The 24,324-nt window shown below is 35.9% G+C and overlaps 1 protein-coding gene across 1 annotated transcript in view; it reads left to right on the top strand.

Annotated features, from left to right (window-relative positions):
• The window catches only part of Phlpp1 (PH domain and leucine rich repeat protein phosphatase 1), a 208,060-nt gene that overhangs the window by 80,008 nt on the left and 103,728 nt on the right, over positions 1-24,324 (top strand). The window contains exons 2-3 of the mRNA XM_074069675.1: positions 13,981-14,177; positions 21,097-21,222. Of these exons, the coding sequence (XP_073925776.1) occupies positions 13,981-14,177; positions 21,097-21,222 (323 nt within the window). The remainder of the gene's footprint in view (positions 1-13,980; positions 14,178-21,096; positions 21,223-24,324) is intronic.

The raw sequence follows: 24,324 nt of genomic DNA, 5'->3' as shown, positions 1-24,324 counted from the left end.
ATACTCTAGAATTTTAAGTAGATTTTATTTGCATATACTGAGCATTTGTTGTATGTAAGTCTTACGATTTCAGGGTTAGAAGCATAAATAAGGTAACATTCTTGTTTTACATAGTTTATAAAGTACAATAGGATTAAGACATTAATACACATGAATTACTGTGATCATTTAGAAATATTTGATTCAGTGATGCAGCCTAGGATCCCACTTATGCTGTGTGGGAGGAGAGGGTGTGTGAGTCCAGTGTAGTGAAGACAGATTCTGGTTATGTAAGATGACATGGCATGGAAGGGTGACTCCAGCATGCAACTTTCAGAGATGAGCAACATTTTGACCTCGTGTCAGGGTTGGAGAAATTTCCCCTCCAGTTAGTTTAACCTGCAAGCTTAATGGCTCAAGTAAAACTGAAGATGCAGGTAAAGGCTGATGAACGAGCTGAGTGGGTGAAAACAAGTCATTTTCCCAAACTTGGGTAAAAGAGCTAGTCATGCTTAAAAACTTAATAATGGTGCTTTAATGGAATTTTGTAACAGTTAACAGTGGTAAATATGGAAAGTGAAAGTGGGGTTTTTTAGTTTAGCTTAAGAAATGGGGGTTTTTAATTCATAATCAGTCTAAAATTTTTATGCTTAATTGTCTTTGGCTAGTAATATATAATTTTATGTATGTAATTAGGAGGCAGTTTTTCTTTGTTCCTAAAAATTACAATAATTTGTGTGGTTAGGGACAAGTTATGTAATAAATTTAATTGATTGCAAATATACAATTCTTTGTGAACAGTTTATTAGCTAAATTATCCTTTTCAGTGTATAATATGTTTATGTTTTAGGTAATCAAGGCAGTTTCTTTTATATGTATTTATCATTAGAAAATAGCATACATAAATTGGATTTTCTTACCTCCAGAAGTAGTTTATTATCTTATCTCTAGCTTCTTCTACTATTTTGTTCAGACTTTTATCGAATATCTACTGCATATTTGTCTTTTAGGTTTAGTGAGCATATAAAAGTTGAATGACATGATTCTTGTTCCTGAAGCCCTCTAAAGAAAGTTTAATAATTTTAGCATTTTACAAATCATTAAGTCTAGGTAATGTGCTATGGAAAGATAAGGGAGAAATTAAGTGGGTAGGCATATAAGACAAGAGCTATTTGACCTGAACCTTGGAGGGTGTGGGTAGGAATTGTTTTTTCTGATTTAAATATAGACTTTAAGAGAAATTGTTTTATTATTCTAATAATTCATAATAAATAAATATTTATTAAAATAATGAATATTTATAATATTTCATTATTATAAATATAACAAATCTAAAAAAAAGTCTTCCCTCAGGTTTCAAATTCCTGTCAGTAGTCATTCTAAAATTAAAAAATAATTCTATTAAGCAAAAGATTTGAATGATTTTTAGTAAGGGTTCCATAAAAGGAATTTGACCATAATTGAGGAAGCTCCAAAATATGTAGTTACTGCAGCAGTCCCTACTTTTGGTGTAATTTTAAGGCATATCTGCTTTTTATAAAAATAAATTTCATTTTCAGATTTTCAGTTTGTCTTTTGTGTGTACGTTCCCTTGCTATTCTGTTGACTCAGGACTTTTACTTTTTTTTTTTCCCCCTCAACTTATTAGCCAGCAGTTCCCTCCTGTCCCATTCTCTGCCTGCCTCTCCCCCCAGGTGGTAATGGAAATTAAACTCAGGGTCTTCTGCTTTCTAGGCAAGCACTGTACCACTCCCCACTCCTTTTAGCTTTTTTTTCTTTTTGTAGTTTTCCAGTAGGATCTCAGGCTTTTTTGCTTGGGCTAGTCTCCTCCTAACTCTACCTCCTGAATAACTGAGATTATAGGCATGTACCGCTATGCCTGGCTTGTTTTTTTTTTTTTTTTCTTTTATTCATATGTGCATACAATGTTTGGGTCATTTCTTCCCTCCCTCCCCCCCTCCCGCCACCCCCTTCCTTACTCCCCCACCTCCTTCCTCCCTGGCTTGTTTTTGATACAGGGTCTCACCAACTTTTGCCCAGGCTGGCCTTAAACTTCGATCCTCCTATCTTCATTTCCTGAGTAGCTGGGATTACAGGCCTGGCTAATAGCTATCAGATTTTATCTAAGTTTATGAAATATAATGTACATACTCATTTTACTATGTGATCTCAATTTTAAAATTTAAAAAAAATTTTTTTTGCAGTGGTGGGAATCAAACCTAGAGCCTTGCAAATGCTTTACCACTGAGGTACATCCCAGTGCTTTTTTTTGTTTTTGAGACAGGATCTTACTATGTAGCCTAGGCTGACTTTGAACTGGCCAAGTCCCTCAGGCTGGTGATTTCAGTTTTATTTGTACTCGGTATTTAGTGAATTAATATTGCTAGTATTAAGTTCCTATAGCTAAGGATATAGATGCCATTTAAAACTGCTTATAATTGTTAATATGACAAGGTTCTAAATTCTAAATGTGAAAACGCAGACCCAAAACGGAAGCTTTTAGGCATTTGTTAGCCTGAGAAATTAGTGAGTAAGAAGAGCAGGGGTGGTGGTTGAGGGGAGAGGTTGATCAGAAATAACCAGCAATATGGGGGTCAGAATTTTTGGGTACAAATAATTCATATACCTTGAGATAAATAGCCATGTTCAACTGGATGTAGGTGAGGAGACGTGATAAAAAGAGTAGGTCAGAAGACCAGATCAGTAGAACCTGTTAGGCTTGTATAGACTTTGGCTTTTATTCTAAATTGGGAAGTCACTGAAGACTTGAGCAGAGGAGTGAACATGATCTCATGTATCTTTTAAATGTATCTGGGTGCCATGTTCAGAGTAGAAAACATTGGGGGGCCAATGGCAAAAGAAAGAAGACCAAACAAGAAATACTTGAGGATGAAGATAATACATATAGCAGTGTAGATAGATGATGGTAAGTGATTGGTAAATGGTTGGGTTCTAGATGTATTTTAAAGATAGGTCAGAGCTTGAATTGGCTCTGGAATGTGTGAGAGGAATAAAGGAAGGTACCTTGGGTTTGGACCCAAGACATTCAGTGAATGGGGTTTCCTTATCTGAAGATGGATTGGTTTTAGAAAACTAGTAGGGGTCATTCAAGTAGAGATACTTGGTAGAGAGTTGGATATAAGAAGTAGGCGAGTTGGATATAAGAAGTACACTCAAGGGAAGAAGACGTGGGCTAGAGATACAAAATTGGGAAGCTGTACGTCTAGATAATGAATCTTTAGATTCCATCACTGCCTATAGTCCCATAATTGTCACACTGATTGCAAATAGGTACTTGTTCATGGTCATGAGAAATGAGAGCAGTGGAAGAGCTTAGGATAAACATATGAACGTGGTGATATGGAAAAGGGGACCACTTCTGTCCTTGTGGAGGAGGTGATTGGATAGGCTTTACAAAAGAGTCATCATTTGAATTTTCTCTTGAAGATAGGTAGCACCTCACCTGGTAGAGAAGATAATCACTGGAGAATACAGTGATTCATAATACATAGTTTCCTTCTCTACTCACTTTCCCTCGATTTTTAGTCCTCTTTCCTCTCCCTTTACCTCCATTCTGTCTCTATAAAAATGATGTATTTACTTATTTAAACACATTCTATGGCTACTGTGTAAGCTAACAATGGCTCCCAAAGCTATGCCTGCCTTCTAATCCCCAGTAGCTCTGAGTCCTAATCTTACTTGAAGAAAAGATCCTTTGCAGATTGGAATAATGTGGCTATTATAAGCCAAGAAATGCTAATAGCTTCCAAAAGTTGGTAGAGATAATGAGTGAATTCTTTCCCAGACTCTCTGAAGAGAATGTGGCCCCAGCTGAAACCTGTTTCTTTGTGCAGCCTTAACAAATACAAAAAAAATGGGTGTCTGGAAATAACAAAATTTTTTCCTCCCTCATACACCTGGATGCTAGAAGTAATCTCCTGGAACACTCTAGGGGAGATTGCTTCCTTGTCTTTTCTAGCTTCTGGTTGTTGGTGGTAATCTTGGTCTTCCTTGGTTTGCAACTGCATCACTCTAATCTCTGTCTCCATTTTTCCTTCTTCCCTTCCTCCCTCCTTTCTTCTTGAGATAGAGTCCTCCTCTTTTTAAGATAGAGTATCATCAAGTAGGCCAGGATGACATCAAACTCAAAATCCTCCTGCCTCCTCTACCTCTGTTTTCACTCGAACTTTTTCCTTCCATCTGTGTCCAAATTTCTCTCTTCTTAGGGTATCAGTCCATTGGATTAGGGCTTGTTCTAATATAGCATGACCTCGTCATACCTAGACATCTGCAGAGACCCCATTTGTATATGATATAACATATTCATGATAACATAGTTATGACTTGAACATAACTTTTTGGGGATGCTAGTCAATGGGCAACAAGTAGTACGGATAGCTGCTGCAGTGATTTTGAGAGTCAAGGGAATGAACTGGGAGATGCTTGCTTTGTAGGCAAAAGATTCGAGTATGTTTTGGGGTGGGGGAACTGATAACATTTGCTTTAAGTGGTAGGGAGAGGAGATTTCAGATTGGCTTTTCTACTTTTATGCATAAAATTACCAATCTCAGAATGATGACATTGAATATATTTGAATAATTTAAAGTTACTGGCATTTCTCAGTGTACCATAACTAATTAATGTTTGTGACACTTTAAAATCACATTTTAAAATCATGTGTGTTGGTTAGTTGAATGCCTGTGTGATTTAATTGATTTGTGAGTGGGTAGCAAAAATAATGTAAAGTTGTCAAGTATGTAAGATTGTGGTAATTTGCAAGATTGATCTTTGTAGGTTTTAAGTTTTTTTCAATTGCTAAGAGTTTCTCTTGAAGATAATAAAGTTTATCTTAGAGTGAACCAAAGTGTTAATAGTGGCACAATCTAATACACCCATTATTGGACCAAGGAGCCAAATTATTACCCTCTTACAGGAAAAAAAAAAAAAAAAAAAAAAACCACTGGTTGTTTCATATGTCTTTAATAGTTTGAATTTCTAGTCACATTTCTTTTAACATTTAAAAGTCAAAACACCATATTGTGCCTCACAATCTATTTAGAGCCCTTGTTAGCAAGAATTGCTTAATATTAGGTGGCACTTAGTGATTAATTTTTATTATACTTTCACTGCATTATGTTGAAAGTGCATTATAGCCATACTGAACAAAAGGTAGTATTATAAATATTTAATTATTGAGTTAAAAACAAAAACCAATTAGACTTGTTTAGATCAGAGGTTGGTAATTTGGTGGATGATTGTTCAAAAATTTGGATCTGCCCAGAACATCCGAATGTGATGTAGTTAAGATGGGGTTATACTGAATCAGAGTAGTCCCTGAAACTAATGACTAGTGTCCATATAAGAGGAGAGGATACACAAGGCTACATACTAATTAAAAGGTGATGTGAACACAAAAAGTTGAGGAGTGTCAGGAATTGTTTAGAACCACCAGAAGGGAAGAGAGAGGTATGGGAGAGAGCCTCCAAGTGAATCACACCTTGATGTTAAACTTCTAGACTTCAGAACTGTGAGAAATGTTTTTATTGTTTTAAGTGACATAGTTTGTGACAATTATAGTGCCCTAAGCAATGAGTATTAATAGGTTAGGGTCCCAGGAACAATTTCCAGTGAAAGATGGTCATTTGCTACCTTCAGGGCTTCCCACTTGCTTTTCACACTACTGCTGAGTGTCATTCTCCTACTTGAGATTTGGCCATTATGCTGTCTACAGAAGTTTGCTTACGGAATATGACAGTTTCTTTTGTTTTCAGTTTATTGCTGATACCTCTAGGCAGGCACTCTCTTCCAGTTGACTCAGGAACCTATGCTCCTAGCTTCTTGTGGCTTACCTGTCCCCTTAGAGCATCCTCAGAATCTTCTGGTTTGAATTCATCCAGCTGGTCATTGTGAGGAGAGTATGCATAATGCAGCATGGTACATGTTACAAGCAGATCTAGAAGTGTGTAAATATTGATGCCCATATTTTGTTGGTCACAACCATGTCCAGGAAGGTAAAAAAGAATTGTTAAATATCTAGCCAGTCTGTGCCAAAATAGCACATAGTAAGTTTGGTGCATTCATATAGAAATCACTTAAATATATTTTGTTTTATTTTGGAAGTGGGATTTAAGTTTCCAGTTGTGTGTTCTAAGTCATTCCTCTCTTGCCACTGTGTGAGCATAACTTAGAATTGAACAGTATGACTTCTGATCATATATATTACGATATAATGTTTTGCAAGACAGTAATCTGTAAGCTTTCTGAAGCCCAAATTTAAATTAACCCTGTCTTGAGGCCTACTTTTGTTGCACAGCTTCATTTAGTAAAGTTGAGCTCTTTCTCCTTACTCATAGCATTTTACACTTTAATTCTGGTGACTTGTGACATTCTTTATGGAGTAGTACCAAAGCCAGCTGGGAAGTCAGGTGAAAAAGTCCACCAAAGTGATGTTTTTTTACCTCAACAATAGAAATTATAGGTAACTTAAGAATGTTGAATGTGGCAGAAATATTACCTATGGACCTGAACAAGTCCACCATCCGTATTAATCTAAATGACAGCAATAAAAAGTTGATGAAACTGTTTCAGTGATTTTTTTTTTCAGCCGTTGAATATATGGCTCATCAAATAAGAAAGAAAATATAGGAGAATGCTCTTAAGATATTGTGTAAAGTTATGCACAAGGATGTGAGACTACCATTTCTGGGAAGAAACAGATGGTGAAGATAATGGAGTGACAATTGGAGGCTGATTAGAAACTTTTCAAATGTGCTTTAATAGCCTGATATTGAGCTAATAGCAGGAGGCCGCATCAACTCTTTGGTTTTGCTCCTGGAATTTGGCTGAAGAAGCTTATGAAGTGGGGAAGGTTACAGTCTCCGTGAATACAAAATTGTAATGAAATCCACATTTGAAGAAGATACCATATCTAAACACATACCTTAAGAAGAGACCTGAGCATCAAGTATTAAGGACAACTGAAGAATAATTTTCAACATTGCATAGAGTAGTGGAATGTGGGAAACTTTAAAGATGTCTGAGAACTAAAGCTAGTTCCTTGTGAGAAAGGTGCGGGAGAGGAAAACAAAGGGAGGAAGTGGAAAAGGCAGCACCTGCTCTCCAGTCCATCTGTCTTGTTGTCTCACGTGTCTTCTCTCCAGCTGGGTTCACTTGCTTCTCTGGTTGAGGTTAATAAACCAAGTAGTGATGAGCCCTCCAGGACAAGAAGACAGTGACAATCCAGTACTGTCATTTGTTGGGTCTCAAACTGTGGTCCACAGACCTGCAGCATCAGTAAAATCTCAGCCCCCTCTCCCAACCCGGAAATTCTAGGGGCAGAGTCCTGTAATCTGTGTATGATTAGCAATGTGCCAGGTGATTTTTGGTACATGGTGAAGTTTGATGCTTTCTGCTATATCTAACTAGTTTCCATCTGGCATTCCTTTGGGGATTTATTATCTTTTGTTTGTATATTATGCAAAAATAGAGTCACAGTAATAACCTTCATTATTTTGATTTTACGTGTTATAAAAGTTCATAATTAATTTTGCTATAGTTTATGTGACAGTTTGCTGTGATGGATTTTCCCTCCTTTTTAATTACTTTTAGCCTTGGTGTTTACTGCTTCTTTAAAGGGGATAAAAGATAGCTCTCATTTTTCAGGTACTGCTTAATGAATATTATAAAGGAAATTATCTCTAGTAGTACTGAGGAATTTTGGGATTAGAGAAAGGTTCAGGGCATTCTATTTGTTAAGAATAAGGTCTATAGCAGTTTTGGAGATAGGTTTTGGAGATAAACCTAATCAAAATGAGTAGCTGTCAGGAAGAAGCAAGATTTGATTTACTGGGCAGTTGACTTTACACATTTTGATCTGATGCATAAATTAATCTTCCCCCAATGTATTTAGCAGCTGGTTGTCACTTCCATTAGTTAAAGAGCAGCTAGTCTTAAATCTGTTTCAGAGCTCCTGCCAGCACTTCTCACTGAAATGCTTTAGCCTCTCAGTTCAGAGACAAAATTCCCCGATGCAGTTTAATGCTTAGTTCTCTAGACCTCTTATGGAGTCATTTCAGTCCTCTGCTAGCTCTTGAAATGAACCTTGGCAAGTAATTTAATTCATTCTAACACTGTAAGTAGTCAAAAAGGATTTAAGGATTTATATACAATAAGAAACATACTTATAGTAAAGTTTTGTAAGTTCAGGCTTGAAAGGTAGAGAAGGTGAGGTGAGCATTGAGTGTTTTTCCTCATTCCAGGCCATTTTCAGCTCTAGGGACATGGTAAATTCTTTCATCAATATCATGTAGCAATCAGACTTTCTTAGTTTTTGGTGCTCCATTAACATGAGTTCTTTCACTCTCAACATTTGGGAAATTGTTGAGATAGCTTAATGTGCTGTTCTTATTCTTGTTTTTGACTATTTCTGGTTAAAGTAGACCCATTTTATAAATACTTTTAGGGAAATGTAGGTTAGTAAAATTTTATTATGTTCAGTAAATAGAACTAAGTGAAATCAACATTATTGTTATGTATTATGTATTAGTTACTGCCTTCAAACTTAGTGAGTCAAGACACTAAACATTTATTTTCTCAGAGTTTGTCTGAGTTAGGAACTCAGGAGTGGCTTAGCTGAGACTCAGGGTCTTCATGAGGTTGCAGTCAGGATGTCTTGGGCTGCATTTCTCTGGTTTGAGAGTGCCTTCAGGCTTCTAATATGGCTCACTCCTATGCAGTTAGTGAAGCCGCAGTTCCTTGCCAGCCACTGACAAGAAGTTTCTAGTCTTTCCCTTGTTGGTCTTTCCTTAGGGTTGTGCTTCTTGACATGGCAGCTGGCTTCTGTAGAAGTGATCCTAGAGGGAGAGAGTGATGAGAAAGCTCTAATGCCTTTTATGACCTACTTTCAGCAATCACAAGCTGTCACCGATGCTTCTACCATATTCTAGAAGTGAGCCACTAAGTGCATTCCACATGTTGGGGGGAAGGGAGAAGGTGGAATAAGTCCCCACCTTCTAAAGGACAGAACTGAAAAGAACGTGTTGAAATATTTTTAAACTACAACAAATGCAGGCTGTGGGAATATTCAGCAATAATTGGCAGTAATTTGTACTTAGTTCTGTGTAGTTTCAGTGGTTGTCACTTAAAGTAGCCAGGAGTCCATTGAGGATGGAGTTTATAGAGCTTTGGTGTTGGAGAGAAAAGAGCTGCTTAGAGAGGTAGAGTTCTGGAAATGTGCAGGGGGTCACTGCACCTTAAGCTGAGTATGAGTCATTGCACATATGTGAGGAAAACATGCAAGGCTGGGGAAAACACTGAAAAGGAATAGAGAGATTAGACCTTGAAACTCATGCAGGGCCGAGAATAGTTCATGTTTCTTCCAGCCAGAATGGAAAACCTTATAACTTACAGGGTATGAAGCAGAGTACTCAATAAGATATTGCTTGCTAATATTATTTTAGCTTTAGAGTTAAGGCTGTTCTCAGCCTGAATAACAGATTTTAGAATCAAGCCTAATAAGAACCAAACTATTTTCAAGTAACTGTTGTCCTAGAACAAAACTTTAATATTTATAGAAATCCAAATAGATTTAGTACTTATCATGCTAGAATTCATATTAAATGGCACCCAAACAAAATTGCCTGTGTTTTGAAGATTCACAATAAGGAGAAAGGTCAACGAAATTACATAGACAAAGAAATGAACCAAATGATAGAATTGAGAACATTTTTAGCTTATATTTCTATATATTCATGAAGATAAAGCATTAGCATGTTGAGAGACATGGAAGATACATATATGTGTGTGTTAATGTATATATTTACATACATATATGTAGACATATACCCAAATTGAACTTGTAGAGATGAAAAGACTATTGGGTAGACTAAACAGTAGGTTAAACCCTGCCAAAGAAAAGTTAGCAAACCTGAAGATACTGTTACTGATATAATCAGTAATGAAGGGAGGGGGGAGGAAGAGAAGATAGGAGGAAAGAAAAAGAACATTTAGTGAGTTACAATTAGAGTCCCTCAAGAGGCTTTGTGAGATCAGAAAAAATATTTGAAACAGTAGTAGCTGACAGTTTTTTCAATTTTGACCATAAATCTCAGAAACTCCACGAACTTCAATTACAAGAAACATAAAAGTATTAAACATCATATGAACAGCAATGAAGAAAAATCTTTAAAAGGAGCAAGGTGGTTGGGGAACATGCTCTGCACAAAGACCTAAAGAACTGCAATAGCTGGATACCAGTGGTGCACATCTGTAATCCTAGCTAATCAGGAAACAGAGATTGGAAAGACTGCAGTTTGAGGCCAGCGCAGGCAAAAAATTGGCGAGACCCCCATGTCATCCAGCCAAAAAATCTGGACATGGTAGTGTGTGTGTCTGTCACCCCAGCTACTGCAGAAAATATAAATAGTACTGCAGTCCAGGCTGGCACTGCATAAAAGTAAGACCCTTTTAAGAAAAATAACTAAAACAAAAAAGCTACAATGATAGAGCACTTACTTGGCAAGTACAAGGCCCTGAGTTCAAATCCCAGAACTGCCCCCCAAAGGAAGGAAACTGAACACTAGAAGACATTCGAGGATCATTTTCAGAATTCTGAAAGAAAAAAATTTATGCACAGTGAAAATATTTAAAGACAAAGGAAACAAAGTCTTTCTTAGATATTCAAAAGCAACTAACTTTATCACTATCAGACCTGCACCAGAAAAAATGCTAAAAAATTATTGAAGTAGAAGGAAAATAATATCAGATGGACCGAGTTTATACAAAGGAATGAAAAAAACTGGAAATAATAAATACAAAAGACTAATTTTTAAAATTGTTTTATAAAATAATTACTGTTTATAGTAAGACTAACAATGCCTGGAGTATGATTTGTGGAAATGGGAATAGACTCTTGCTATTGAGTGATTTCATTATCTTTTTTTTCTTGAGGATGGTCACATGAACTCACTGTATGTTTATGCTTAATTCTGTTCTTTCCTCCTAGAATCCATACATAGCTTTCATCATATTTTTCAGGTGACTTTACATGACACAGGAATGTTAGTAGCTGAGTTAGTAGGGGGAGAACAAAATTGAAATCCCAAGTTCACGAAAGTGAGGAATATTTAAGTTGGAGGATAATCTGACTTTGGAGAATGACACAGATGTTTTTTAAAATTGATGGACACAAAACATGCAAGGCTTTGATGGTGGTTACCAAAAACAGCTCTCAGGCTTTGGCTACCAGTAGTTCCAAATCTATAGGGTTGTTGTATTGGACAGAAATCTTAAGTGATTTTGATAAATGTGGTCCTCTCGACTACATGTTGAGAAATGCTGTTTTAAGGAATTTGGTGTAGAGAACATTTCCTTAATATCTCAGTATTTAACATAGGCCTGGCTTACAGTGGACATTCATATCCTCCCAAGAACAGTTGTACTACATGAAACAAGAATCATCAGATTGTTGTAGGAGAGGAGTCTTTAGAAAACAAGAGCCAGAGGCCCTAGTGTGATCCCCTAGCATCATGCTATAATTTTCTACATGTTGGCTGCAGCCACTTCATGGACCTGGTTCTGTTTTTTAAAAAAATTAGGATAGGTAACCATATTTGCCATGTGTCAGGTGAGGAAGAAAAAGAGAAAGTACACAAGTATACTTTAAAATCTGTCTCTGTTGTAGTTATGTCTCTGCCTCAACTTGGAATGTTTGCTTTTGCTGTCTGTCCTTGAATCGTGTAAAACTGTCTTGCTTTCTGAGAACCAGAGTAACATTTCTAAAGTAAAATTTATTTTTTTGAAGTAAAATTTAAAACAACTGGTCCAGTTTAAAACTGGCAGGCACTGATTTCTTTGGTGTTTTCAGTATTTATTAGAGCACTGAACAATTGGAATTCCTCTAAATTGAGAATGTTGAGAATTAATAGCAAGAGCTAAAATAATTCCTATGTCATAGAGTAAGGAAGTCTGACACATAGGAGGGTGCACCTGGGTGACTGCCCAGGTGTATATTACCTCATTCATGCCCATATTCTCTGGAGTCCAGCTGGTACACAGCCAAGTACTCACTCAGGGTGTGTCTGATCTGGAACACCTAGGTAAAGAACAGACAAGAAGTATATTCAAATTCACTCAGAGAAAAACTAGTGGGATTTGATTCGGACTGGGGTGTTTAGGGTTTTCCAAGGACCATCTGATCTTACCACTGAGCTCCAGTACTATTTGGAACTCTTAGAGATTTTTCTGAGTAGGGAATAAAAAGCCAGTCTCTGTTGATGTGTTCATATGCCTAAAAATCCCTCTGGCCTAAATTCAGTCTGTGTGGTGATTTGCTGTGGGGCTTTCTCTAAGAGGACACATGGAGAAAAGTACCTAAGTCCCTTACATACCCCATTTGCCTTGTATCCAGTCTCTAGTTATTCACAGGTCCATATATATGTGATAGATTAACAGGTGTCCTTGCAGCCATCTGATGAGGCTAAAATAAAATGCCCACTTTGTGTGTGTGTGCGTGTGTGTATCAGATCCTTTGTTTATTTTACAGTTAAGTAAATTGGATTTTGAATACCCAGTTGACACTTTTTATTTTTCCTCTGAGTTTTCTCTCTTACTTTTTCCCTACAGGAAGAAAGTCTGTCATGTAGAAAGGAGCTCTTAAACTGGAAGCTAGACATCTTCTTTCTGAGTCTAAGTGAGCATGTGCAGAATGGGACATGTGAGTGATGTGTGATCTGTCACTGGCAGCCCTTCACAGTTCATGTCTTTGAATAGTCTCCTACATTACTTACTTATTTGTGGGAGGATTAATACTTGACAGACAACATCATAGTAGCTTTCCAGTGAAAGCTCTAGCAGTGTAATTTGCTGGCCACCTAGTTGAAATAGCTGCATCACTGCTATACTTAACTCTGGCTGAGCTCCAGCACAATTATGATGTGAATATGTATTTTGTAAAGCATTTTGATATACTGCTAGAAAGAGGAGGTAAAATTCATATCTGTTGGTTTCATTACTTCCTGACATCTCTGTCTAAATGTATCTATGGGGAGGGTTCAGGCACTCTTTGAATCCTTTTAAGGTCTTCTTTTGGTGCTATTGGTCTTCTGTATTAGACATTAGCAGTTGTTTTTGTTATATTTTGACATTAACTAAAATGTAATTTCTCTTGAGTCTATTTCTTCTGGTCCTTGGTAACCAAACTTCTAAGTAAATATATCACTTCTGATTTGAGTTCTGCGGTCGGACCACATCTCTCATTAATTTGTTTCTGAGCATAGAAATTATTCTTTGATTTTATATGTTCAGTATCTAGAACTGAGGAAATACCTTTCTTATTGTTTGTACAATTTCATCACTATATTATGGTAATAGCAGTAGTCCCCCTATTAAGTTACAGGACTTGCCTGAATGTGATTCTCGAATTTGTTCCACCTGGAGATTGAAGACTCATCAGACTTCTCAGGTCTCTCCATCTCTATGCAGGCTTACCTCTGTCTCTCTGCACTGCAGTACCTGTCCATCCTTCATGGATGACTTATCCTGAGGTCCTAGAGTATTTTTCTATTAGAAAAATCTTTCGTTTTTATCTCTCCTACTTAGTAAATATGTATTCAATACATATAGGAGGAAAATAGCAGTTAAGTTCATTAAATGTTGGATGGTGAATGTTATTTTCCTATCTTGATCTGTAGTATTTTCTTCTTCAGTATACAAATTTACCATCCATAGAAATGTGAATTCATTTCTTTTTAAATGGTATAGATAAAATAAAACTTGGGATACAGTGAGTTAAAGTGGTCTTTCCTTGGATTTAAATGGAAAATGTATGTGTGTAATGTTAGTCCTTACCGTAATTCCATCACTGCAGCTGTCACAGTCTCTCAGTTATAAATGAGATCGTTTTCCTGTAATTTTCTCCTGTCCAGTTAATTTATCTGGTATGTAGATGAGGAGTGGGGAAAACCCATTTTAAAAGAATAACATGTTTGCTTGTGTTTGTTTTAGGGAAACCTCACAGCACTGGTAGCTCTGAACGGATTCAACTCTCAGGAATGTATAATGTTCGCAAAGGCAAAATGCAGCTGCCAGTGAACCGATGGACAAGACGCCAGGTTATCTTGTGTGGAACCTGCCTGATAGTATCATCTGTGAAAGACAGCTTGACCGGAAAGATGCATGTTCTGCCACTAATTGGTGGAAAAGTAAGTTTGAAACAAACAAAATAATAAAAGTTTCCCAGGATCAGTACTTTGAGCCATTTCTGTAATAAGAGGTATGGTTTTTGACTCATTTGAGGTCTTGCTCCCTGTTGTGCTCTACCAGTGGACATAACTGTGGAGTTTTGGAAAATAATGCCTTTGGTTTATGGAAGTCCCTTGTGATCTTAGCTTTATTAGTATGTGCTGCATTTTACCTATTGATCAACTAGAAGTTCACCATTAACATTTTAGAGTATAGATGATAAATTCATTATGAGTAGACCTCCTTCGATCACTTGAGCATATATTTCCTAATGTAGTGTATTGATCCCTAAGTCTGATCTTTGGGATGTTCAGGTAGCTTGTAACTAATAGCTAAGGTGTATTTTGAGCATATATTTTACAGTACAGTGTACTGACTCTATAGTTTGATCTTAGAAACATAAAGAAGCATAAAGCTACGAGTGCTGAAGTTTGTGATCCCACTTTCCCAGTTGGCTTAGCAATTTTAGTTATTGCGATGGCCGTCTGTACATTCTGAACCTGAATTGTTACTCATTTCAGATGTACCCAACAGATATTTCCAACATTACTGGCTACTTTTCTTTGGGCATGTTAGCTATTTTATGCCTCTCATTTTAAAAATAGAAACATTGCTTGGGAAAATGTTAAATTCTTTGTTAAGTCTGGTAGGGTTAGTGTCATCATAATTACATGTCAATATTTCTTGATTTTTAAATGATGCAATCTGTTAATATGAAGGAAAACTTGACTGAGAAAATGGGTTATTGGAAATTGGGGGTATATGAAACAAATATTTTCTTTATACCATTTTTCTCCCCTGAATGGATAGGGGAAAGGAGGCAGAAGATGGAAGATGTAACACAAGAAAAAAATAAGCCCACTTTTGTTAAAGTATTAACTTTTTTAAAATTGATAGATGCCTGGTCAACTTTAGGGGTCAGAGATGAAATTAAGACTGGGTTTGTGTAATAATAAATGTCTTTGTTATTCGCCTACTATATAATAAGCCCATTTTTTGTTCATAAGTTAACTAGTTTCTCTTTGTAAGAAGCTTATGTCAGTTGTTTTCTTCTCTGCTATTGTGTATTATAGTCCTAAGAAGACTAATACTTGATTGTTTTCACATAGGTTTTATCATAGTGAACGGTACATTTAAATCTATCTCAGTTTTTCATTTTGAAATCATTGCACCTTAGCTTTTGTTTGAACATTAAGAGTTAGTGACTGAGATTTATTACTTAAGATTTTGTCCTTTGGCTGGATTACTGAAAAATCATTCATCAACATTATCACCGTAGTTCATTGTTTTCAAAATACATATTTAATGTTTGATGGTATGTTAGGTTTACAGTTTACCTCTTCTCTATGATTCTGGGTGTTTGTATGGGCAAATTTAATGTAGCTATTTATTAAATGTCTTCTGTGGGGAAGGCACTGTATTTGGCACTGCCAAGATGAGTAAGTCACCATCTCTGCCTTTGAATAACTCTAATTTCATATGAGGACCTAAGGGAGGGCCACAACAATATCTGCAATAAGAGAGAAACAGAAAAGACAAAAGTACTGAGGGAGATTAGTGGAAGGGGAGATTGCATTCTGTGGGGGAAAGGGGAATTTTCTAATGAAAGAGGTAGCAATTAATGGTAGAACTTAAAGGGTGAAAAATATCCGTTGACATAGAAAGGAGATGGTGAGAAAAACTATTACGCTCAGAGAGGCAAAGACAGGAAAGCACGTGAAATGTTCAGATAAGGTCAGAAAATCCAGTTTATAATTAGCATTTTCATTCAGAGCTGGAGACTTGTCCTGTTTCCCAGGCCTGCTGTTGGATGGACTTCTCTTAAGTGAATTGAAAGTTAATAGCTTCCTTTTCTCACAAAAAAACCTTGTAAAACCTGTTTTGCACTATGCCTTTAAAAATAACTGAGTACATTGAAAAATTGAGTCTTTAAAACCTGTTGACCCAGTTAGGAAATAAACAATTTGCTTTTTGTAATCTGAACTTTCATAAATGTTTGTCTATTCCTTTTTTTCATTCTAGTCTGTCGTTTAAAAAAAATAGAATAAATGAAGTCTTTTTTAAATTTCCTTTATTCATATGTGCATACAATGATTGGGTCATTACTCCAAATGAAAAGTCTTTTTTTTTTTTTTTTTAATTTATATGTAGAAGAGCTCTAGAAAGAAGACATGAGATAGGTTGGTCATAACCTACAGTATCAAATTGCTGTGTCTCTAGAGCATGGGAATTTACATTTTGAAATGACAACTGGTTTTGTTAAATAAAGCTCTCTTAAAATTTCATGGTTGGAAAAATACTTGTTTAATAAAGATGCATTTTTACTCATTGTACAGTGTTATATTTAATTTGTCCTTTAGAATTAAACACAGATTTTAAAATAATATATTTTAATTAATGCTTTAATATTTATTAAATGACAAAGCATAATAAATTGAATAACTGTTAATATCTACCACTTGATTTAGGAACTGTAATAGTATTGATACCAGTGTTTCTTATCCTTTTTGTTTGTTTATTTATTTTGGTTGCACTGGGGTTTGAACTCAAGCCCTCATTTTTGCTAGGCAGGCACTCTACCACTTGAGCCATTCTGCCAGCAATACCAGTGTTTCTTTAATTTGGGTTCTTTTTACATTTGACTCATTGACTGTCATAACTCTAGAAGTATCCACTCACCTAGAAGTTGTGGTCAGAATTTTATTTATTTTTTTAAAGTCAGGTTTTGAACTGTATAAAACTCTGTAAAAATACTGTGGTCTTTGGTAATTGGGCTTTTCACTCATTTTATGTTTCATAGTAAGATTTCATGTTGTTTATGTGGTTTTCATTTCTGTGTATTGTTCTACTCTGTAAACATTCCTTAATTTCCATAACTTTAAAATAATTTTCTTGCTGATGGACATTTGGATTGCTTACAGGTTTTTGTTGTTATAAACAGTGCTGTTGACATATAATCTTATGGTGATATGCCTCCTGGTATGCAACTATTTTATTTAGGGCAGTTGTTTACAACAAAATTAGTGTGCCTAAGGGACATTTGACATTATATGAGTGTTTCTGATGGTTAAAAGATTATAGTCAACATGTCAGAAGCTTCAGTTATATCATGGTAAACCCCCCCCTAAAATCTTGGTGACTTGTAATAGTTATTTCTCACATTATATGTCAACTATGAGTTGGATTTGGGGGCAGAGTTGGAGGTTCCTTTTTTTATACACTTGTGCAGGGACTCAGCCTGATAGAGGCTCTGTTCTCTTGTAAGTAACATTTCTAACGTGTGGCAGGGGACAGAGGTAACTGGAGTGTCATTCATTCACTGGCACATGACACTTCTGTCAACTGCTATTTGCCAGAGCTCATTAATGACTCTACCTTTGCAAGGGGTCTGGGAAAATGAGAAGTGGGTAATGCTTGGTGAGTACCAGTGTCTTTGCTGCAGGACGCATTCTTGGTATTGAAAGAGGATCATGCAAACAATTAGACAGTCCTGAAGAATGAAGAGCTGCTCAGCCCCAAATTCCATATACCCATGTTCTTGGATATATGCATGGGAGTGCAGTTTCTGAGTCATAGGGCATATGCATGCTTACTTTTATAAGATAATACCCAACTGTTTTACATGGTTGTACCATTCTACACTCAACCTAATGCACAACTATTCTTCTGTTTCTACATCTTTACCAATACTTTCGTGAAGTATTAATGACAGCAGTGAACTGTGCTTTTTGTGTGTGTGTGTGCTGGGGTTCACACTCTGCTTTGTGAATGCCAGGCATACACTACCACTGAGTTGTACTCCCCAACCCTAAACCACACATTTTGCCAACAATTTGTACACACGTTGATAGCTGTCTGTACCCATCAGACCATCACCACAATCAAGATAGTGAACATATCATTCAACCTCAAAAGTTTCCTTGTGCCTCCTTGCATTCCCCCTGCCCCAGCGCTTGTCACTCCTCTCCATTCCCAGGAAACCATTTGACTGTCAATATGATTAAATTGCATTAAAAAAAATTGGTTCTTTTTTTTTCTGCATAGAAATGTAGTTGATCTCATATCTAGTCATCTTGATAAATTTTCTGATTTATTATAGTATAATGCCCATAGATTGTTTTGAGATTACCAGGTGGCTAATCTTACATATTCAGATAATGACAGTTTTCTTTCTTATTCTTTGTCTTATTTTTCTAGTGGAATGTTGAATAAAAACAGTAAGACTTACCAATGATTTATTTATTATTGTTATTTTTTTATATGGTGGGGCCTAGAATCCGGGAACCCAGGGCTTTCCTTGCTCATGCTAGGCATAAGCTCTGTACCACTGAGCTACATCCCCAGCTTAATGATCTTAAAGAGCAAGAGTTCCTCATTAACATTGATGATTGCCTGACATGTTCTAGGTGTACTCTGGAAGTGAATTGTTCATGTTCTTACTTTTTATTGTGAATGGGTGAGTTGGTGGTAAATGTGATACCGCTCTTTCTGCAACTGTGGGGATGATTGTATGGTTTTCTTCTTTAGTTTATAAAATTTATTTTTATTATTGTTGTACAGGGGGTACATTGTGATATTTACAAAAGTTCTTATACAATATATCATAGTTGAATTCACCCCCTCCATTATTCTCCTTTATCCCCCTCCCCCATTCCTGGAATAGCTTCAACAGATCTCATTTTTCCATTTATATACAAGTGTATACAATCTTTCCACCATGTTCACCCTCCTGTACCCTTTCCTTATATCGCCAACCTTGTACCTACTCCCAGACAGGGCCTATTTTGCCTTCCTGTTCTGTTTTTGTTAAAAAAAAAAAAATGACATTTTTTTGTTTGTTTAAGATAGCTATACAGGGTGTTTCATTGTGACATTTCCATGTACATATGTGTATTATAGACTGAATTGGTTCATCCCCTCTATTTTTTTCCTTTCTACCTCAATGCCCACTGGCTTTATAGCGCTAGTAATGTTAAGTGATCTTTCCTTACCAACTTGGTTTTGGTGTATTTGTTTCAGCATTATATTTGTTTGGCATTTTTTGTTTTGCTTTTTTGGCTGTGCCGATGTTTGAACTTAGCGCCTTGTGGGTGCTAGGCAAGTGCTCTACCACTTGAACCATGTACTCTGCCCTTTTTGCTTTTGTTTATTTTTCAGATAGAATCTCATACTTTTGTGCTTTGGTATGGGTTCAGCCTCAGGCTGCGATCCTCCTACTTCTGCCTCCTGACTAGCTAGGATTATGCTATGTATTACCATTCCTGGCTTGGTTTTTGTTATGGTCTCACTTTTTTGCCCATGCTGGCCTCAAACCATGGTCCTCCTAAATCTGCCTCCCAGGTAGCTGGGATTACAGATATTTGCTGCCACACCTGGTGTTTTACTGAATTCTGATACAATATTTTGTTTAAAATAAGTTTCATGACTGAGGTAGCCTAAAAATTTCCCCTTTGTTACTGTTCAGATCTGGTGTTGGTTATACTTGTTGTTTGATGATGTTTACAAAAGTTTAGAATGATCTGTTGCTTGAAAATTTGGTAAAACTCACCCTATAAAACCATATGATTCTTTTGAGAAAAAAAATTCAAGTACTCATTTTTTAAGTGATTATAAGGTTATTTAGTCCTATTATTATTTAGTCTTTGTGGAAAAATACATCTTTTCTAAGAATTTACCACAGAACTGTTAATATGTTTTTAATCTCTAGTGACCCTGTGGTCATGTTCCCCTTGCTTGTCGTCAATATTATATATAAGTGTCATCTCTCTTTTTTCTTGATAATACTTGATTTATCAATTTTATTGGTCTTTTCAGAAAGCCAGTATGTTGCTTTGTTAATGGTCTCTGTTATGTGTTTGGTTTTCATTTCACACATTTTTGTTTTTTGTAAATATCACCTTCATTCTGCTTTGGTTTTACTCAGTTTTTGGTTTTGTTTTTTTTTCCTCCACATTCTTAAAGTCCTTGTTAAGCAAATGATCATTCTGCTTCCTTTCCCAATGTGAGTATTAAAAAACATAAATTTCCCTTGCGTATCTGTATACCTTCATTGCATTCCACAGATTTTGACATGTATTATTTCATACTTAGTTCTAAGAATTTTTAAATTATTTCTTTTTTTAACCTGTGAGATTGTTAGAGAAGTAACAGTGTGTCATTTAGACATGTTACCAATTTCCTAAACACATGGATTTTAAATTGATTTCTAACTTGATTGCATTTTTGTTTGAGAACATAGTCTACATGATAATGACCTGTTTGCAATCTTTTTATATGCTCAGCATGGCGTGGTTTGTAGCCATCTTTGTAAAGGCAATATAGGAGTTTGTGTAATACCATGTTTCATTGTTCATCTAGACTTTCCCACCTTGTGAAGAGTTTACTGGGAGTAGTCTTGACTATATTACTGCATTATTAAAGACTTTAATGTTTTGTGGGAGGGTTTTATTTTAGCTTAATCTCAGTTTCACATTAAAGTTTTAAAAACTTAAATTTAACAGATGTGAAGACCTCTTTTTAAAACATTAAGTACCTTAAGTAAAAATCTTCCTAAAAGGAAAGAAGAACCTCAGAGTCTTATTGTCAGGGTACAGAAAAATGCAAAAGACAGTTTGTACCACTTTTAAATAGGAAGAAGAAAATTTACACTGTGGTGGGGAACTCTAGAAAAGATAAAACTCCCCTTTTTTCATTTCCTTGTAACTCACACTGGTTGGTCAGATGCAGGAACTTAGTTGTTTTAAGTAATAAGGGGAACATATATGGGGAAACATGCAAATCTGTGTTGGCTCACTGATCCAAGGTATAATGTAGTTTGTGAAATACATCAGTGGTTCTGCTGTCTTACTTGGTTTTGCATCTCTTTGCTTGTTTTTATAGGTAGAAGAAGTGAAAAAGCACCAGCACTGTTTGGCATTTAGCTCCTCTGGGCCCCAAAGCCAGACTTACTACATTTGCTTTGATACCTTCACAGAGTACTTACGGTGGCTACGACAAGTCTCTAAGGTGAGAACACTTACCAGAAGTCTGCAAGCTCTTCTGCATCACCCAGTTCGAAACATGGTTACACAGACTTGGTTTTTTCCACATGTACAAAGGAGTTAGAACTTCTTAGTTTTTTGAAAGCTAATTGTGGCTGAAAAGTAGCTTTTTAAAAATTATTTTTTATTTGTCTGTTTTGTTAATACTTTGAAAAATGCAGTAAGTCACCAGGTATGATTATCTTAATGTTATAGAAAGAAAACAGGAGCTTAAGAACACTTACAGGAGTAGCCCAGGGAGGAACAATTCCAAAACCACAGCATAAGAGAGAATTGGTACGAATTTCTTTCTTCCTCTGACTATATTTTCTCATAAGCAGCATAATCCGGAGCCATCTCCCTTTTACCTTTATTCTGACTTTTAAGTGATTTAATTTTTTTTATTGTATTTTGACCATTTCATATTCTTCTGATTACATGATAGCATCCTGTCCCATTAAATAGTGCACCTTTGTGTATGTATAATAGACAACAGAATAACATTGTAAATAAAATAAATAGATGCTGATTTTTTAGGTACTATATGAGAGAATGTTTTGCATCTCATATTAATGTGTGAAGTGATGGGGGTGGATTGCTGCACTTAGTGCCTAGGTTTTGGGTGTGTTTTTGAAATGATTAGACCTCTCTTGAGTGGTAGAGTATTATAACAGAATTTGCTTTCATATTTTTGATTTTAGACTCCAACTTGTTGTCTAAGTTCATTGTGATTCACACTGCTTTGCAGTATAATTATTTGTCAAGTGAATGAGTAAGAGAACAACTTTGTAAAACAGTTAACAGAAAGGTAGGATATAATGCGTAGAAAGTCATTTTTACAATACTGTCCAATTTGAACTGTCAGGTAAAAACTGTTCTCTGGTGGTGTGATGCCACTTAGGAGCATTAGCTTCTGTTTCTTCTAGAGAAGAGGCAGTGAGTTTTGGTTGATTGTACATGGAAGACTCTCTTAACTTAATAGGCAGTGGAGGTTCTGACTGTACAGAACAGCATCCCTCCAGGTGAAAATGGGGAAGACAACACTTTTCTTTCAGACTTACATGTGGGATTAATGTGATAGTAGAGGAGATAAGTACATTTGTCTAGTTGTTTTAAGATTACTCTTACGGTTGCAGATATAAAGAGGTAAGTATTAAACGGTATCCTTTTATATCTTAGGTGGTTGTGCTTTTTGTTTTGCTTTAATATGTATTCATAGTTAGTGACTGCATGAGTTCAAAGCAGTAAATCAGTTACTGACACCCTGATTTTTCATAATAAAATTCAGAATATTTCCAGCTATTCAGAGATACTGATTTTTAAGTTAACTTTTAGTTTAATAGTCTTGGAATGAGTGTATATTTGCAGAAAAGTTGCAAAAAGAACAGAGTTTTCATACACCTCTCATTCAGTTTTCTAAACACATCACCAGGATGCATTTGTCAAAGCTAAAAAACTAACAGTACTAGTATATTACATCACCTCCAGACTTCATTTGCATTTCACAGTTGTTCCACAGTCACTTTTCTGTTCCAGTGTCTAATCCATGGTGCTATAATGCATTTGGTCATTAGTTCTCCCATACCTACTTTGCTCTGTGACAGAGTTTTAGTCTTTCTGTTTTTCATGACTATGACAGCTTTCAGGAGTACTTGTGATGTATTTTATAAGAATGTATTTTATGGAGCTGTTTTTATCTTTTAGACCAAATGCAGAATAATGCATTTTAGACCAGGTGTCAGCTGCTTTATGACTGTTTTGAAGTAAGTTAGAAGTAAGAGATAAAGATGTAAATAAGACCATATTGTCAAGCACAGCACAACAAAAACTATTTGATTGAAACAGTTACCACAAAAGACAGGGAGGGGTTGACTAAAGATGTTAGGTATTATAGTAAAAATGACTGATGGAACTTCTCATTTGGCTAGGAATCCTGTTTAAAATGTAGCCACATTCCTATTTAAGCTTTCTAGTTTAGGAAGAGTGGTAGAGTGCCTGCCTAGCAAGTACAAAGCCCCAAATTCAAACCTCAATACCACCAAAAAAAAAGAAAAAATAGGAAAAAAAGAAAACTTCTAGTTGAGTATAATCTTATGAATAGTACTTTTTCCTTTAACCCAGCACCCAGGGAAAGTAGGTTGGGGCTGCTAAATAGACTCTCAGTCTGTGTGGGAATATGTGTCCATAGGGATTTTAGAGTAGGGATACCTGACTGCTACAAGCCTTTATACTTTTAGTTTCCCCTTCTAATTGTTAACTACTTTTGGTATTAGTTATTAGGAAGTTACACAATTTAGTCATACTCAAGGTTACTGTGGAAGCCATTTTTTTGTTTTCTTCATATTAAGAAACAAAACATTCACAAAATTGATTGTCTTTACATTCCAATGTTTAAATGAGGATTTGTTTTGAATTCCTCATTAAATGAAGAATCTGAAAGCAAAAGAAATCAACAAACAAAAACCCGAGTTCCTGATTTTTAATGACCATCGCCACCCCAGTGACAGTAATATGACATAAGATCCAAGTTCTAATTATTTTCAAATCAAGATGAAGTAAATAGGTTATTTAAAAGTCAAATTATTTATTTTCAGTATATGTTTCTAAATTTTAACTACAAGTGAAGTGTTGTTTACTTGTTTCTTGCAAAATTTATAAAAATTTATTAGACATGTTTTACTGAATTAGGCTTACTATTTTTAAAGCTTAATCTTGGCACTTAATTTTGTTTGCCAAAATAATACGCAAGGCAGTCCCCTTAGAGTTTTCCTGTTGGGTGTGTGTGTGTGTGTGTGTGTGTGTGTGTGTGTGTGTGTGAGCAGTGGATATTGAGGAGGAACTCCTTTGGGAAGATTACAATATTGGGTTTAAGTCATCTCTAAAATATTAATGTGCAGTATGTTTTTAAAATTCAGTAAACATTCTGTTGTATGCAGTGTGAAAAAGGGCCCTGTTTGCTCACCATAAGTACACGGATCCAACATGTTTTCAGAGAGACTGGAGGGGCAGTGGGGTGAAAGCTAAGGGTGATAGTTGTACTCTCACATGTACAAGGTACCATGATGGAGGTGCTGATCATCTTTGTGGT

The sequence above is a fragment of the Castor canadensis genome, chromosome 4 (assembly GCF_047511655.1).
Source record: "Castor canadensis chromosome 4, mCasCan1.hap1v2, whole genome shotgun sequence".
Taxonomy (NCBI): Eukaryota; Metazoa; Chordata; class Mammalia; order Rodentia; family Castoridae; genus Castor; species Castor canadensis.
This window is presented reverse-complemented; position numbering and strand designations above follow the sequence as displayed.